General features: G+C 41.4%; 1 protein-coding gene across 1 annotated transcript in view; it reads right to left on the minus strand.

Annotated features, from left to right (window-relative positions):
• Positions 1-15,828, minus strand: part of LOC109381903 (rho guanine nucleotide exchange factor 28-like) — a gene marked incomplete at its 5' end in the record, with an annotated part of 89,366 nt that overhangs the window by 40,144 nt on the left and 33,394 nt on the right. Inside the window, 7 exons of the mRNA XM_019641009.1 lie at positions 1,732-1,779; positions 1,881-1,919; positions 4,728-4,828; positions 7,961-8,095; positions 11,598-11,780; positions 13,044-13,135; positions 14,140-14,318. Coding sequence (XP_019496554.1) covers positions 1,732-1,779; positions 1,881-1,919; positions 4,728-4,828; positions 7,961-8,095; positions 11,598-11,780; positions 13,044-13,135; positions 14,140-14,318 — 777 coding nt within the window. The remainder of the gene's footprint in view (positions 1-1,731; positions 1,780-1,880; positions 1,920-4,727; positions 4,829-7,960; positions 8,096-11,597; positions 11,781-13,043; positions 13,136-14,139; positions 14,319-15,828) is intronic.

The following is a 15,828-nucleotide window of genomic DNA, read 5'->3' on the forward strand; positions in this document are numbered from 1 at the left end:
TCAAATGTAGCATGACTTTATATTTTTTTCTGGTGAAAACTTAAAGCCAGGCTTTATTTTCTCTTAATATTCAGCAGGTATGAGATACGAAATATGACTAGCTAATAAACCAGTAGGAAAAAAAGTTTAATCTCAACAGTAATTTAAGAAGTGTAAGTTAAGATAATCAGATACCTTGACCAATTTTTAAATTGAGAAGTAGAGAGGAACATTGATTGATTATTTTGGCAACGTCTACTAAAAACAACAGAAAAGTAATGCTGATAATTGATTCTAAGGAAACTCTCAGATATGTTCAAAGAGATGAGTGTACAAAGATGTCACTCGAGTTTTATTAATATAAAAGTATGAACTATGAGGAAGTGGATAAATTCCACAGACTGGAATATTATGTAACCATTAAAAGTTGTGCTACAGAATAATCACTGATGACACAGAAAGGTACATGTTGCAAGAGTATATATAAAATGATTCTAAAAAAACAAGAAAAATATACACCAACATGCCAATGATAATTCTCTCTATAGAATCACAAGGGCCAGACAAGTGGTGCTTTGGTTAAGAGCTGGCTTGGGACGCCAGAGGGCCCCAGTTCGGATCCCACATGTGAGGGCCAGTGACACTGCCCTCTACAGCTAAGATGCTGAACAACAGCTCAACCTGGAGCTGGGCTGCCGTGAGTCGCCGGCGATGGTGTAGGCTGCAGCCCCTGCTGCAGTGGGCTGCCATGGGCTACCGCCAGCAGCCAGCGTGAGCGGCCAGCAGCCACTGTGAGCGGCCATCCAGAAGCCGGCGACTGATCTGCCTCGCCCGGGAAGAGCGCAATGATGGTGCCAACTTGGGCAGTGAAGCAACAACGTCCTCCACAACTAGACTGAAGAACAAAACAAAAGCAACTTGTCTGTTCCCCTTCCCTGATTCCCCAGCACTGTTCCCATCACCCCAATTCCCCAATAAAAATCTTAAAAGAAAAACCTAAAAAAAAAAAATCACAAGTCATTTTATTTTATTTATGTGTATCCTCAAATTTTTCTACAATACAACCATTCATTGCTTTGATATGATTTAAAAATATTCCTTCATCTACAAATCAAACGAGTAGATGTAGTCAGTCTTTCTTATGCATGGCCTAAGGGATCATACAAACCTATAATCCCAAATCAAGCATGATGCTTCTGCTTCTCTTTCCTTGACAGACAGCAAGCCATTTGACGGCAGGCTTTGCGGTTCTTTGGCCTCGTGGGCTCTGCCCTCTGCATAGTGTCCAGCACAGAGGGTGCACTCAATGAATGCTGGGTGGATGAACAAACAAAAGAATGAAGGAGCATATGAATTATTTGACTGCTCGACAGGCCCAAGGCCAACATGTGGAAGGGAAAAAAGTTTAGGCGTGAATTTAAGTTTTCACCAGAAAATGTGAAGTCATGCTACACTCACCTAAGAGTTTCATTGTAAACTTCAGGCCAGATCATATTCGTCAATATTTTTTAAAGATATGAACTGTTTTATGGTTTCAGAGAAGAATGGTATAAAATGTAGTAGTGGTGTTGCCGCGTGATTACAAAACCAGGTGAAGTTCAACGTATCTAGCTGAGTTACAGTTGGGGGTTGGCATTCTTTTAAGATCATTCACTACCTCACAGATGTTCTAATTTTTAAAGTCTGGGAATCATCAAATAAAGTGAAATGCATTAAGAGAAACAAGGTAAAAAATTAGAGGAGTGCAGTTACCTGAAGGCTATATAAGAGACGGGTTAAATTCTGTATCGCTTGTATAATCTGAAAAATAAGATCCTAAGTGTCAAATTCTTGAAAAACCATTCATCATCATCCACAAATAAAGAGAGGACGGTGGTATATTTAAGGTATGCATAACTCACCTCCGACTGTGAAGAACCTGGAAAACTTCTATAATCCACCTAAAATACATAAAAACATAAGAAAATGAATCACCACTCCACTTTTGAAAAGCTGCACTGTAGTGTTCCCAAAGAGATGACCTCGGGTAAATCACTTCACTCTCTCTGAACTCTTCTCTAGTGACTCTGTCTCCTCTCAGAAAGCAAAGCCTGTAGAATTAAACGACTTGAGGAAAGCCTTCTCTGCAAACTTGGTATTTGAGATGCATGGCAACTTTTCACCCAACCAGCCCTTAAAACAACAAGGGGTGACGGTAAGGAAGTGCTGCACACTCCCAGTAAGTGACAATATTTACCTTGCACAAGCCACGCTGTAAATTGAGCTCTCTGTGCCAAGGTTGAAGTTGTCTCCCAGGCCAGGCTGGCCCCTTGCATCGTGGAGGCCAGATTTGGAAACTAGAGAGCATCATGCCTGGTCTCTTATGCTCTCTCTCTCACAATGTTTGAGATTCACAAAGCCAAAATAGCAAGTGGTGGGAAGAAGAAACCAGACCCACAGGTGGCCCAAAAAGAGCATTTAGTGGACCTGCTCCAGATCCTACCTCTGAGTTCCCTGGACCCTCCGTGATTGCCTTAATAGAAGCAATGTCAGCAGAGGACATGAATGAGGCCAGAAGGGACCATCTGCTCCTGGGGTTGGGGTCTCTGCCTCATTCTTCGCCTCACTACCTACACATTAAGGGCATCTGCGGATAGTGAGGGTTTCCAGTTTCCAGAGTTGAACTGACCACTTGTCTATTCCTTTATCCTCTGTCTTCTCTCACTAGGATGTAAGCCAACGAATAGCAGGATTCCTTCTGTGTTTACTGCTATATCTGCCAACCTAAGAACAATGCCTGGCATGAAATGGACACTCACTTCATTCTATAAATAAATATCAGGCGCCCATTATATACTCCACACCTTTTGCCTATAGTCTCCCGTTGCTCTTGTCTGAGCAGCTTTAGATTGAAACCACAGAAGCAGTCAGCTGTTAATGCTCAGGTAGCTTTGGACTAGCTTGTTAAATTCAATTAGTTCCAGCTGATGATGCCTTGATGCGCTAGCCAGATCTCTTCCCCCATATTGCCCATTAAAGATTTCATGACTAACCGGCACCTCTAATAGGACAAAGGATGGAAAATGAATTAAAGTTTAGTCATTAGATCTGTGCCCAACCCTCCGGATGATAATGGGGGCTAAGAGCCCCCATTCTGTAGTGAGTTTTGGAATTCTCTCTGCATTTCGGACTCTGTCCTTGCTCCACACTCCATGGTTTTTGTAATAAAAAGATAGTATAATATACAAATTTTATATTCTATAAAAGTTAGAAACATAGAAATGAGTTGCGTTATGCTACATGTGGTTACTTTTTTCCAAGAACCACCAGGTTTGAGACAAGGCAGGAATTTTGAATGTCATCTGTTTAGTGGAGCCGTTCTGCCACCTTGTGGTAAATGTGCATAGCTGCAGCTGGTGACTTACACAGGATATTTTGCCATTTGGGTTAAAAATATAATTTTTAAAAGATCTTTCAGAAATACTTTTTTTAAAAAAAACACACCTTACCTTATTAAGGAATATAATTACAAAATATCAATTATACAGTTCTTTAAAAGTTTGATTTCAAATGATCCTGCCCTTTATCAGTTCATTGCGTTTCTAAAAATGCCTTATGAATGGCAAAATTTTCCAGATAGTTTCATCCAAAGAGGAATCTGGACACTCAGTCTCACTTACCTAGGACTGAATCACGGAAGGGAAAGATTTTCGGGGTGGGAGCTACCACAGCTTGCCATTCAAGAGACAACGATGACTAACCAACTCCTCTGTCCTACCTCCCTCTAATAATATGAAAGCCATTGGAAGCTACAGATTTAAGTGAAGTCTGCACTGCAGAGGATTGAAAGCAGAAACAGCTTAAAGAGAAATAAGTTAGAAAGCTTACAGTCAGAATAGGTGGAGTAAAATACTGCATTCCTATTTTTATTTTGGCCTATGAAGTTTTAAACACTCAATCACAGCCATCTTTTTCTATGAATTAAAAAAAAAATCTTTAGATTTTGTTTCACAGTCATTTGTACATGTATACAAAAATATATACTACAAAAATATATAAAACGTTACATACCTAAAGATCTGACATATGTAATTTTTCTACATTAACCCACGTTTGTATTTGGTAATGTACCTAAACTGATTTTAGATAAAGATAAATTCTTGAGCCCAGATGATCTTGGAGAGGCCCACTAGCCACCTGCCAGAATCATATTCTTATTCCCTATTTCTGACATCTCAGTTTTATTGAAGTTAATAGGAAGCTTCATGCATTTAATTTTTAAAAGTGTTATAACCTACATGTATAGCACGTCAAAAAAGAAGAGGTCCCAAGCAAAAAAAGAAAGAAAGAAGCAAGCAATAGTCCAAAGTCAAAATTATTTATGCCACTTTAGCGCCACCTGGTGGCATAAAGGTCCCGACGCCCAGGACCCCCCCCCCCCTTGGCCAAGAGGGAAAGCTAGAGGCTTCAGCACAGAAAGTGACAGTGAGACCAGAAGACAGCGCAGACACACAAATAAACATTTGAGTTTTAAATCTTTTTAATAACTTTTCAGTTGTTTCTTTGTTTACACCTACATGACGATATAACAAGAGCAAGAACATTTTAAGGAGAAATAAATAAGAAAGTTTAAATATGAATATTAAAATTGAGAACAATTCAGGAAAAACACTTTTATACCCCTCTTGGCTATGGACAGACCAGGACCTGAGGTTATTTTATTACACAAAGTAACTGGCGCCATTTACTAACAAATCAGTTCACAATACCTTCTCCCCTGCATCAGAGACTGCCAAGTCGGCTCCCATACCCTGGGTCCCGGGATCCACATCCCAACAGCCTCTTCCTCCTGTCCCTTCTGTGACTAGTGCTGGAAGCACACCATTGAGACAGAAACAAAAAGGACATCATCAAACATCAGCCAGAGGACTGGGCTCTTTTGTTCACAGCTGACACATATTTCCAAATAACAAACATCACAAAATCACATGTATTGAATACTCATATATGAGGTGCTAAAATTGCAGAGTCCCTGCCCTCAGGGAGCTTACATGCTAATAGATACCAAACTGACAATCGGCACCAATTACCACCCCTTTTTATTTCTCTTCTTTTTTTGTAGAGCGGTATCCATGTGATGGCGGTGGTACTGAGAGGGTAGATTCTACACCTCACTTTTACTTAACAGGAAAAAGCCGAATGCGAAGGTGAAATTGAAAACAGGTGCTGTAGGACAAAAGCAAGGGCTGGCAGGCCCAGATCCAAGGAGACGGGTCTGCGAAAGGCTCCCCGGTGGCCAGTGCAGAGCAGCAGACCATAAACACAGCTTAGAAGGAAGGAGTCGGCCAACAGCAGGAGTGGGGCATCTTCCTAAGCTGGCTGAACATGGTTAATACTTTATGACCTTGCAGTCATCAAACTGAGAACCTCCGCCTGTCTCTGATTTTTAAAAACAAGTTCCTAGTGTTTTTCCCTTCACAATCTTGCTTATGCTCTAAATTCACAAATACTATATATACTGTATATTTAACCTATAAAAGCACAGAAATACTTCCAGTCCAGTAATATTTTTTAAATACCACATACAGATTTCACTCCATCCATTAAATCACTGTTGGCGGGATTTTATTTCTTTATCCTTGTGAACTGTTAAAACTTATACTATGCTCACCTTACAGTGTTTAAAACTAGACCTTCCAAAGCCCTTTCACACATAGAATTTCATTGGAACCATGTTGAATCAGGACCCTGATAAAATAGATATTCACTTTGCGACACTGTTTATAATTTTTTTCCCAGTGCCATCTTGAAACTTTATTTCTGATAAAGGAAATACTTTTTCTCTTTGTTTCAGTGACAGTCCCCTAGGACTCCAAAGGACTCTTCTATTACAAAGAAGTTTTTGTTTCAAATTATATCATCTAAAAATTAACTTCAGTGTGCCCAAGCCAGTCAACGCTTGTTCACGTAGAGTGAAAGGACATTTTATAGCGACTTCTCTGTCACTAAAAAATTGGTCCACTGTGGGGCACTATTCTTAACTCTTAGAGAGATGCCAAAAGCATTACCAAAACAATGAGCCGTTCTCTCTCTCTTTCCCCTCAAAAAACGAGATCCTCCAAATGGGGAAAGAAGCCGGTGGTGAGTCAGATGAAAGCAGAATGGACTATAGATCAAGCCCCTCTGTTCCTCTGTTCAACTTCAGAGTGGATGAGAGGGTCTCCAAAATTTTATAGGGACCAGATTACACTCATCCACCTGATTAGGTACATAGAGGACTAAAATTAGAAGGCCTTGCTTGGTTAATCACCTCAGTCTGACACGGGCCTGATTTAGAAGGACCCAGTCCTCCAAGTCAAACCCGGAACGGACCCACTCAGGTATAGAACCTCATTTAGAAATAGTATTTTGCTTTCATCGACTTTATAAAAAGAATAGAGCTCCGGTAGCACCATATTCCAGTCCAGCCCAGAACTGAATAGGTCTTTGGGGTACAGGACCCTGCCAGCGTGCCCCTGCTCTCCATGAATCCTGATATCAGGCCACTGTAAAGAGCCTCTCAGTGGGTCTGGCAGATGTCATGGGTGTCTCTGGGAACTCTCGCAAGTCGTGGGAGGTGTGGATACCGACAGGGAGCCTCTTCATTGCCTGGTCTGCAGGGAGGGAAGGCGTGGCTGTGTGCTCTGAGCAGCTGCAACAGCACAACAAAGCCCCTTCTAGCTGTCCCTGGGGTGAGGCTGACAGCAGCACACCCCTACATGTATTTTTAGATAGAACTTCCTCAATGGCATAATGAGGTTCGTCTTTAAAAAGGAAATCACCCAGGGCAGTACAACTCCCCTGATGAATCTGGGCTGCGTTGAAATGAAAAACATACGTGCACATTCTGAAAGTAGAAACCCAGGATTAGATAAAGCACAACTTGAGAGGGGAGAATAATTATTGGCTCTAGTAAAAAAAAAAAAAAAAGTATATAATTTAAAAAACTGCTCTGCTTCCATATATCTTAATTAACCAAGGGATGTTTTTAAAGAAATTCTAAGACAATTTAATCCTCCAATCTCTAGCTACTAAAGACATTTTATCTTGTGTCTATAAGACCTGGTGGCAGTAATGTTTTTATCGCCTGAACATAATGAAAAATACATTCTTTTTTAAAAAAATTTCTTCTTCTTTATGCTCTTATCTCAGACACCTTTAGGGAATTAAATAGTTGGCTTAAAAATACGTATAATAATACAATTAGGTTCAGAGACTACCTAAATCAAGTCTCTACATTCTACTTTTCTGTGTTTAAAAAATAATGAAATAGTGTTTTAATCAATGAATTCTAACCTGAACTAAAGTGTATGGTGACATTGACCAAGAATCTTTTGGCGCTTCTGCCTTTAACCACACCACCAAACCTTGTGTGTGTGTGTGTGTGTGTGTGTGTGTGTGTGTGTGTGTGTGTGTGTGTGTGCGCGCGTGTGTGTGCATGCGAGTGTGTATGTGTCTGTGATTCTATTTTTCTAAGTTATATTTTCTTCACTGATGCATACATTAAGCTAAAGGACTTGTTCTCTAATGAACTGCAGGGAACCTTTTCCAAAAAACCCCACAAGAGTTTAAAAGTTCTTTCAAATCGGCATTTAATAAGTGATATCAAAAATGAGGCCGGGTAGGTTTGGGGGAAGGTACAAAGCTTGCCTGGGTAACACAGCAGTATAACTCACGAAACACTCTGTAAGTCCTTGTCCTTGAAACAACAGTGTCATTATTACATGTAAAAGAGACTAGTGTGTTTATTCTCAGGTGTTTTTGTTTGTTTGTTTTTTCAAATTCATTAAGGTGACATTGGTTAGTGAAATTATATAGGTTTCAAGCGTTCAGATTTTCTCTATTAAAAAAAAACCACATTATGTCACCTCTGAATAGCAACAGGGTCGCTGCCTTCAATTTATGTAACCATGCTCCAGGGGTTGTGTTCAGGCTCATCGCAAAGGCCTGCATTTTCACTTACAAGCAGTAGGCGATCCTGGCACGTCACTGGGACTGAGCAGATCTGTCAGGGCTGCTTCTGCACACCCTTCCTCGGATGATGGACATGCCTCCCCCACCTGGGAGGAGGCCTTCACGGCAACTTGTAGGCTCTCAGCTAAGAAGCAGGAAAACCAAAGTAAATTAAAAATGAATACATATATAATTTTTTTAATTTTTTTTAATCAAGACCAGGAGTTGGCAAACTGCATTTGGTCTGCGTCTATTTTTATATGGCCCAGGAACTAAAATTGGTTTTTACATTTTTAAAGAGTTGTTAAAATGCACACATGCGTGCATGCGCGCACATACACAAAGAAGAATGTGTCCCAGAAACTGTATGTGGTTGGCAAAGTCTAAAATATTTACTATCTGGACCTTTACAGAAAAAGCTTGCCAACCAGCAATCTACACTAATACTTTAAGCATCATTTCACAATAGAGAATTCAATTTAAAAAAACAAACTTGTATAAAAATATCTCAAGTGCAACTTTCAGTAAATTAGTATGCTAAAAATTTAATTAATTTAAATATATCAGGCATTAGGATTTTAAGACTTGCTACTCCGAAATATAAGCTACTCTTAAAAGAGTATTTCCCCTAAACACGCCTCAAAAAAACAGAAATTCCCACTCCTCATCCTAGACCTGCTGGATCAGCTGCTCCAGGGGAGGAAATGGGGTTTGCACTTTTAACAAGCACCAAAGGCTACTCTTAGGATCTAGTAAGATTGAGAAGCACCACACCAATCAAGTGAATTGTTTTATTTACAAAAAAAAGACTTCAACTAGCATGTGGAATTGTATCATTTTGAGGACCCTATAGATATTCCTAAAACCCTCCAATGATTTAATTCAGCGAATTGAGCACGTATTTTCTTCTAGGTGGTAATGGGCATCTGATAGCTAGTTAAGGGTGAGTTTTACGGACTAAAGGAGGAAAGAGACACAGACAACTACAGGGCAGCACAGGTTTGGCGCTACATTCTCTCATCCAGGTATTAGAGTGTTATAAAACGCTCCCGGAGCTCAGAGAAGCAGGACGTGTGCATTAGTTCTTAAAGGAAAGGAACACTGAAGGATGAATGGAATTCAAGAGGAAGAAACAGGAGAGAAGAAAGGAGGGAAGAAAAGCCGTGTGGCAGAGCAAAGACCTAGGGCGACGATTCAGGGAGCATGACTAAACTGTCCTCGTTTCCGAAGATAATCCCCACACCTTGATAAGAATCCCTGCTAAATCTCTGTCTGGTCATTGATGGTCGGGGACTGGTGTGCATTATCCAGTCTGTGGCTCAGGCAGAGCCTCAATGGCCCTGGGTTCTCTTGAGCAGCTGGGTCCACTTGCTGTTCCCCAACCTCCATCCCACCGTGGGCCAAAGGCATGAAAGCAAATGGACTTACAACTGGGCATTAGTGACAGTTTTGGTGGGGGGAGGAAGTGAAAGCCACCGGGTAAAACTGGGAATAGGTGACTTTTTCAATAAAGACATCATCAAAGATAACGAGGGGGTCACCAGTTCTTCTCAACCCATTTGGAAATCCTTTTGGCTTTATTTCTAAGGTTTATCTTGCATCTGTCCACTTCTTTCTACTTCCACTGTCAATAGTCTGGTCTAGACCAAGGCCCCAGCATCTCTCATCTCAGCTTCTGTAATTACTTCCTAACAGTCTCTGGGAAAACTAGTCTCCTTTTGATCTGTTCTCCATTCAGCAGCCACTGTTCTTTTCAAGACAAAACTAAGATCATGTCATAGCCGTGATTAAAAGCTTCCAATAGTGTTCCAACAATTTTGAAGGTTTTTTTTTTTTTTAAAATCATGGCCTACGAAGATGTGGTCCCTGCCCACCTCCCAGCAGTCTCTCCTGACTCCTGCCAGCCTGGCTTTCCTTCTTTCCTTCACGTTTGTTCCAGATACAGGGACTTTGCACTCCCTTTCTCTCTGCCCAGGAATGTCCTTCCCCAGATATCCACAGAGATGGCTTTTTCTGTCTTTCAATTCTCATCCCAAAAACTAATCTCCTCTGAGAGGTCTTCCCTGACCTACCTAAAGCAAAGCCTTCACCTCATTCCAACCTTATAAACTTAGTTTCTTGTGACCTTCTGAAATGGTCTTGCTTCCTGGTGTATTGTCTGTCTTCCTCCACTGGAAGCTTTTATGAAAGCATCACTGTTTCCTTAGCACCAACCACAGTGCACACAGTAGATGCTCAATAAATATTTGACGAATGAATGAATGAATGAATGAATGAATGAATGAATCCATCCCCAGGTCCCACTTCAGACCACCTCTATGCCCTTCTGAAGACCTCAGCTTCTTCAACTGTGAAATTAAGATGGTAGATTCCATGACTTCTTAATTCTCTTCCAGCTAATGTTCTGAGAGGCTAAGCCAGAGCTTAGAATCAGATAATAAATATTTTAGGCTTTGTGGATCATACCGTCTCTGTTGCTACTATTCATCTTTGCCGTTGTAGCAAGAAAGCAGCCATATATGATAATGTAAACAAGCAAGTGTGGCTGTGTTCCAACAAAACTGTATTTACAAAAACAGGCAGTGGGACGCCTTTAGGCTGTGGTCTGCAATTTACCAGCCCTTGTTCTGAACAACAGCATTCCCTGCCGCTCTCTCAGGTGGTGGCTGTTTTATCTCCCAAACCCTTTGTCCCTATTGTTACTTCCAGGGTGTTAGCCCCATTTTCCCCCTTGAATCTTTTCCCCTTAAAGTTCATGCCATCAGATTATACCACTCACTACCCCTCCTTGTTGTCATTCATCTACAGGCTCCTTGAACAATTTACAGTTTAAGCACCTGGTGCAATTCACCCCTGTCCCCCATGTTACTCCTGTCACCATTCTCAGTAATTCCAGTTCTATGAACATAGACCTTCCAGTACCCTGGCCTCTCACCTCCTTGCCCTTCTCACCTTCTGTGATCTTGTCCTCCATCCTACCTCAGCCACCTCAACTCCCGCAGTTCTACACTCGATTTTCTCATTCTCAACACAGCAGTCAGAGGGTTCCTTTTAAAACACAAATCAAATTGCTCCTCTACTCAAAACTCTAGAATGCTTCCCATCTCACTTAGAATGAAATCCAAAGTCCTTACTTCTATCCAGGTAATCTGAGTCCTAGCTAACTCTGACTCATCACTGCCACTCTGCACCCCTCACTTCACTCTACCTGCACTCTGCCTGTCCTCCTTGCTGTTCCTCAAACAAATCTGACACTCACCTGCCCCGGGGCCTTTGCACCTGCTGTTCCCAATGTCTGGGACATTCTTTTCCCAGATATCTATTTGGCTTTCTCAGTTCCTTCATGTCTGATTACATATCACTATATCAAAGGGGTCTTCATCTGGCCACCCTATCTAAAATAGAACCTCTCCAACTCCATCACTCTCTATCCCCCATACCCTACTTATGTTTCTTCATAGCACTTGACATAACCTGATATATTTATTTTATATTTTGCTGTTTCTGGAATATAAATTCCAGGAGAGTCAGGACCTTGTCTTATTCTGCTGTATCCTCAGCACCAAGACCACAGTGCGTGGCTCATCGTAGGTACTCAATAAACATTTTCTGAATTTGTCAAACCAAATCCTGTCAAACCAACTGACCTTCTTTCAGTGCTGCTGCCAGTAATGAGGCTGCCTGGGGAGGCTCTCCTGGGTCAGGCTTAATGAGGAGGTGGGGCTCTAGATATACATCCTCAAATCCACTCAGTTCTCCAAGTTCAGCATAGATATGCAATTTCTCCTCCAAATATGTACAAATCTGTTGGTCTTGATTACTGAGTATTTCTATGAAACAGTATTTACCAGAAAAGGTTATCACATGCATATAACAACTAAAAGGAACAACCAAGTTTCAAGACAAAGATGTTGCTGATTAGCAAGCAGTATGCTCTCACAGGTAAAATACACGCTGTTGGGTGGGTCAAATCCAAGTTCAAGTCCTAACTGTTCCATTTAGTGACTGCAGCCTCCAGCTAATGACTCAATTCTCTGAGCTTCCATTGTGTTTTCTATAAGTAAGGTACTCAATACACGTCCACTTCCTTTCCCATGTCCCTAATTCCAGAAAAGCTGCAAAACTATTCTTCGTTCAGGCTGTTTTCTATTATGATTACACATTAAGCTCAGGAATGAAACTGAGGCGGCTCCTCCGTGATGAGGATACCCACGAGGGAAAACAATGCCAAGGCCTGAAACTGCTTGGGCTTCAGCCAGCCTTGGTCAAAACCAAACACACTGGTTTATGTTCTTCTTTCTAAACATCCAATTTCTTTGACCATCTTTGCATGCATCGTTTTCCTCTGATTTCAACATGTTCCAGGTTTCTTAGAGCTTAAAGGGACCTTAGCCAGCATCTAATACAGGGGGGTTCAGTCCTCTCTGCCTCAGAATCACCTGGGGAGAGTTTAAAACACTGATGTCTACACCCCGCCTCCCACATATTCTGAGTGAATTGGTTGAGGGTGGGGCCCAGGCATCAGAATTTTTAAAGACCTCCCCCACGTGACCCTAATGTCCAGCCGAGAAGAGAATTACCAAGCTAACCTAATTTCCTTACTTCTCAGGCTTGGAAACTGAGGACAGGAGCTTTTGTGTTCCTTGTTTACAGTCAAACTATGACCTGACAGTGCTGGGACCTAAAATTAAACCACTAGACAGCAGTTCTAATGCCAATACATTCCTGTTGTTTCATATGTGTGATATGTGGAATTTAAAAACTATATTTGCAATCACTAAGGATGAAGGAGGGAGACAGCCATCTTATTTGAGCACTTCCAGTTCTAGTGCTTTTTTTTTTTTTTGTGTGGCCTTACACTGCAGTATGGACTTAAATGAAGTAGTTGGGCCAAGTAGCCAGCAGGGAAATTCAGTACAATTTATAGCATCTTGTTTTTTTTTTTTTTTTTTTTTTTTGAGTGTGGTTAGCATGGGCCTTAAGTGCACAGAATGAGATTAATCATTCAATCCTAACTTCCCATTCATGACACCTGGGCTTTCTCAACATCCACAGGCAACACAACCAGGGAACCAGGGGTGCCTGCACTGTACCTTGGCATTGCTGAATTTTGGCCACTCTAGCTTCAGCTTTCCGCCTCTCTTCATCAGATTCACTTGTCCTTCCCCCTTCTTCTTCTGGGCAGCTTTAAAAGACAACAGTCAAGAGAGACAACTGAAACCGAATCCAAGTATTTTCAGGTTCATTAGAAAGACAGGAGAGCTTGGCAATAGAATTACTCAAAGAAAAATTCAGCATAAAGAGGATTCATCATGACCTCTGGCCAAGCAATTTGGTTTTCTTGAGTATAGAAAGGACCTTGCATAATATAACGTAGCTCTCAAAGTCAGCAGTAGAGGCTGACTCAGCTATTCCAACAAAAACACAGATGCAAACATGCTCTCATGTATACACATATACAATAACATTAGATACAACTAAAATAATAATTTGTGCTTTCTACTACATTTGGGTAGCTCTATTCTTAATGGGGTAGAGAGGTTGTAGGGGGTGCGAGCAGGGTGCCAGGTTGGGTGGGGTGCAGTAAAAACGAAGGAGTTTTACATAACATCGTTCAAAATCTAATGAATCAAATTACCATTAAAAATGACCACCCCCACTCTTCTACTCCCACTTATAAAAAGTTTCCTTGCACAATAATGAAGAGTAAATTGACTTAGAACACTTAGATCTACTAATCTAAAAACATTTATTGAATGATTCCTCAGAATTTAGTGTAGAGAGAAACAAGACATGGTCCCTGCCCTCAAGGAGCTTCCAATCTAGTAAACAAACATATATACATAAAAAATAACAGCTGCAAAGCAGTGTATGACAAGCACCAAATAAATGCGTTAGAGAGCAGGTGTTAAAGAATTTCATGTAAGAAAGAAACCACTGGAACTGGAGAGGTAGAGGTGAGCCATGAGCTGCACCAAGGATGCATTTTTCACTTAGGCAGAGGGCAGATGGGCAGTACATGCAGAGAGGGGAGGAGAACAAAGCTGCAGATGAGGGGCTACCACAGGCAGGTGCAGGGGAGCAGACCACTCTGGCTGAAGCAAAGTTTTCATGCAAAGGAGACAGTGAGAATATTTCCCCCAATTAAAGAAGTCCGTTTCCCAGATTCTGGACAGAAGGAAATCTTACCTCTCGACTGCCTGTTGAATCCGTCTCATCCAGTTATTTCGTTCCTCCTTGGAATTGGTATGAATTTCGTACATTTCAGGACCAGCAGATGAAGCACTGATCAGAAACATGCCTCTCTCCTCATTAGCAACTTCTCTAGCAATAAGCTTCTGAAGAGAAATAACGGATGGCTTCTGATCCTACATAAGATAGGAGGACATGCAGATGAAATGGCATGCTATCTAAAGTAAGGGTCTCACGAAACACATTAGCTAAGGAAAGCAACAGTAGTAGGCAGATCTTAGTATCACTTCAACCATTCCCAAAGAGCTGTGGAAGTTGGTGAGATCTCCAATGGAAACGGTATGGTGGAGAGTGAGAGAGGATGGAAAAAAATGAAATAGGAGAATGTTTGTCCTTAAGAATTGGTGGTTTAAAAGGACAACTTTCAAAAAGACAGAACAATCAGAGCGTTAATTATAAAACCCAAAATGCCATAATCAGGGGTGGAGGAGTTTTTCTAGAAGGGCACAAGATAGGAAATAGTATATCAAATATTACAAAGAGATTGAGAAGGATGGAAGACGTAAACAGTCCACTGGATTTGGCGGTTAACAGCAACACTGTTTCAATAAGGTGATGGGTACAGAGCCCCAAGCACCAAGAAGCGGACTATAAAAATGAAAAGCAGGAATGAGGAGGCAAGACTTTATTTAGATTCCCCAGGCATACCCAGTGTCTTCTGCTACTGTAGAGGTACAGCAACATAACTTTGATAGTTCTACCTGCACATTTCTCTTCTTCCCATCAACCAGGTGAGCCCTTGAAGGGCAGAGAGGGGTCAACTCATCTTCGTATGCCTACCACAGTGCTTTGCATAAAGTAGGCAAAAAATGTCTGTAGAACTAGATTTAGCTTAATTCTATCAGAGGAGAATAGGAAAAATGTCTGAAATCTGGCATCCAAGCCATGATTAAATCACCTCTTCTCCCAGCATTTACTGTGATTTGTCAATGTCCTATTCCAAGTCCTGGGGATTCAAAGATGAATAAGACACTGATAATAGCAATGTAGGTAGGAAGTTGTAGTTAAAAGAATAGTCAAAAGAGTGCCTGCAGGATGAACAGCTTTGGAGTAAATACAAAGAATCTTCTTTGGTTTGTGGCTTCTACCACTGATTATAGAGTCGGTTACAGGCCGTGGTTTTGCTATTCCCTCACGGACTGAGCGACGCCTGTATCCATAGCATGCCACTCCATCCCTCACTGCTGACGCCTTAGTGCTGGCTTTGCTTTCTCAGCATCACATAGCTCTACCACATCCGAATTGTGCGCAAGGCTTTTCCCAGAGTACCTCTTCATCCCATTCTTCTTAGAGCAGAAAGAGGGGGGCGGGGGGGACGGGAATGATGGGACAGATCACTGGTCTACCCAGTCCTGTGCTTGGCCTCTGAAAATGAAACCAAAAGCAGCCCGGTAGCAGTGCTTTTTGCAGACTGCCCTCTCTAGTTAGGGAGGGCTCCTGTTAATATCCCTTATTCGATTACAGATCAATGATCTAAGGCCTTATCTCCTTTCCTTCTTTCAATGCATAGTTTTAGATTCCTTAGTTTACAATGTACACAGCCTCTGTCTATAAAGAGGCAGAGTAAGTCTGAATTGCTTAAGACATAAGCAGGAGTGAAATTATTTGAACCAGTTGGTTTGGTTG

Source organism: Hipposideros armiger, unplaced genomic scaffold (assembly GCF_001890085.2).
Source record: "Hipposideros armiger isolate ML-2016 unplaced genomic scaffold, ASM189008v1 scaffold_55, whole genome shotgun sequence".
Classification (NCBI taxonomy): domain Eukaryota; kingdom Metazoa; phylum Chordata; class Mammalia; order Chiroptera; family Hipposideridae; genus Hipposideros; species Hipposideros armiger.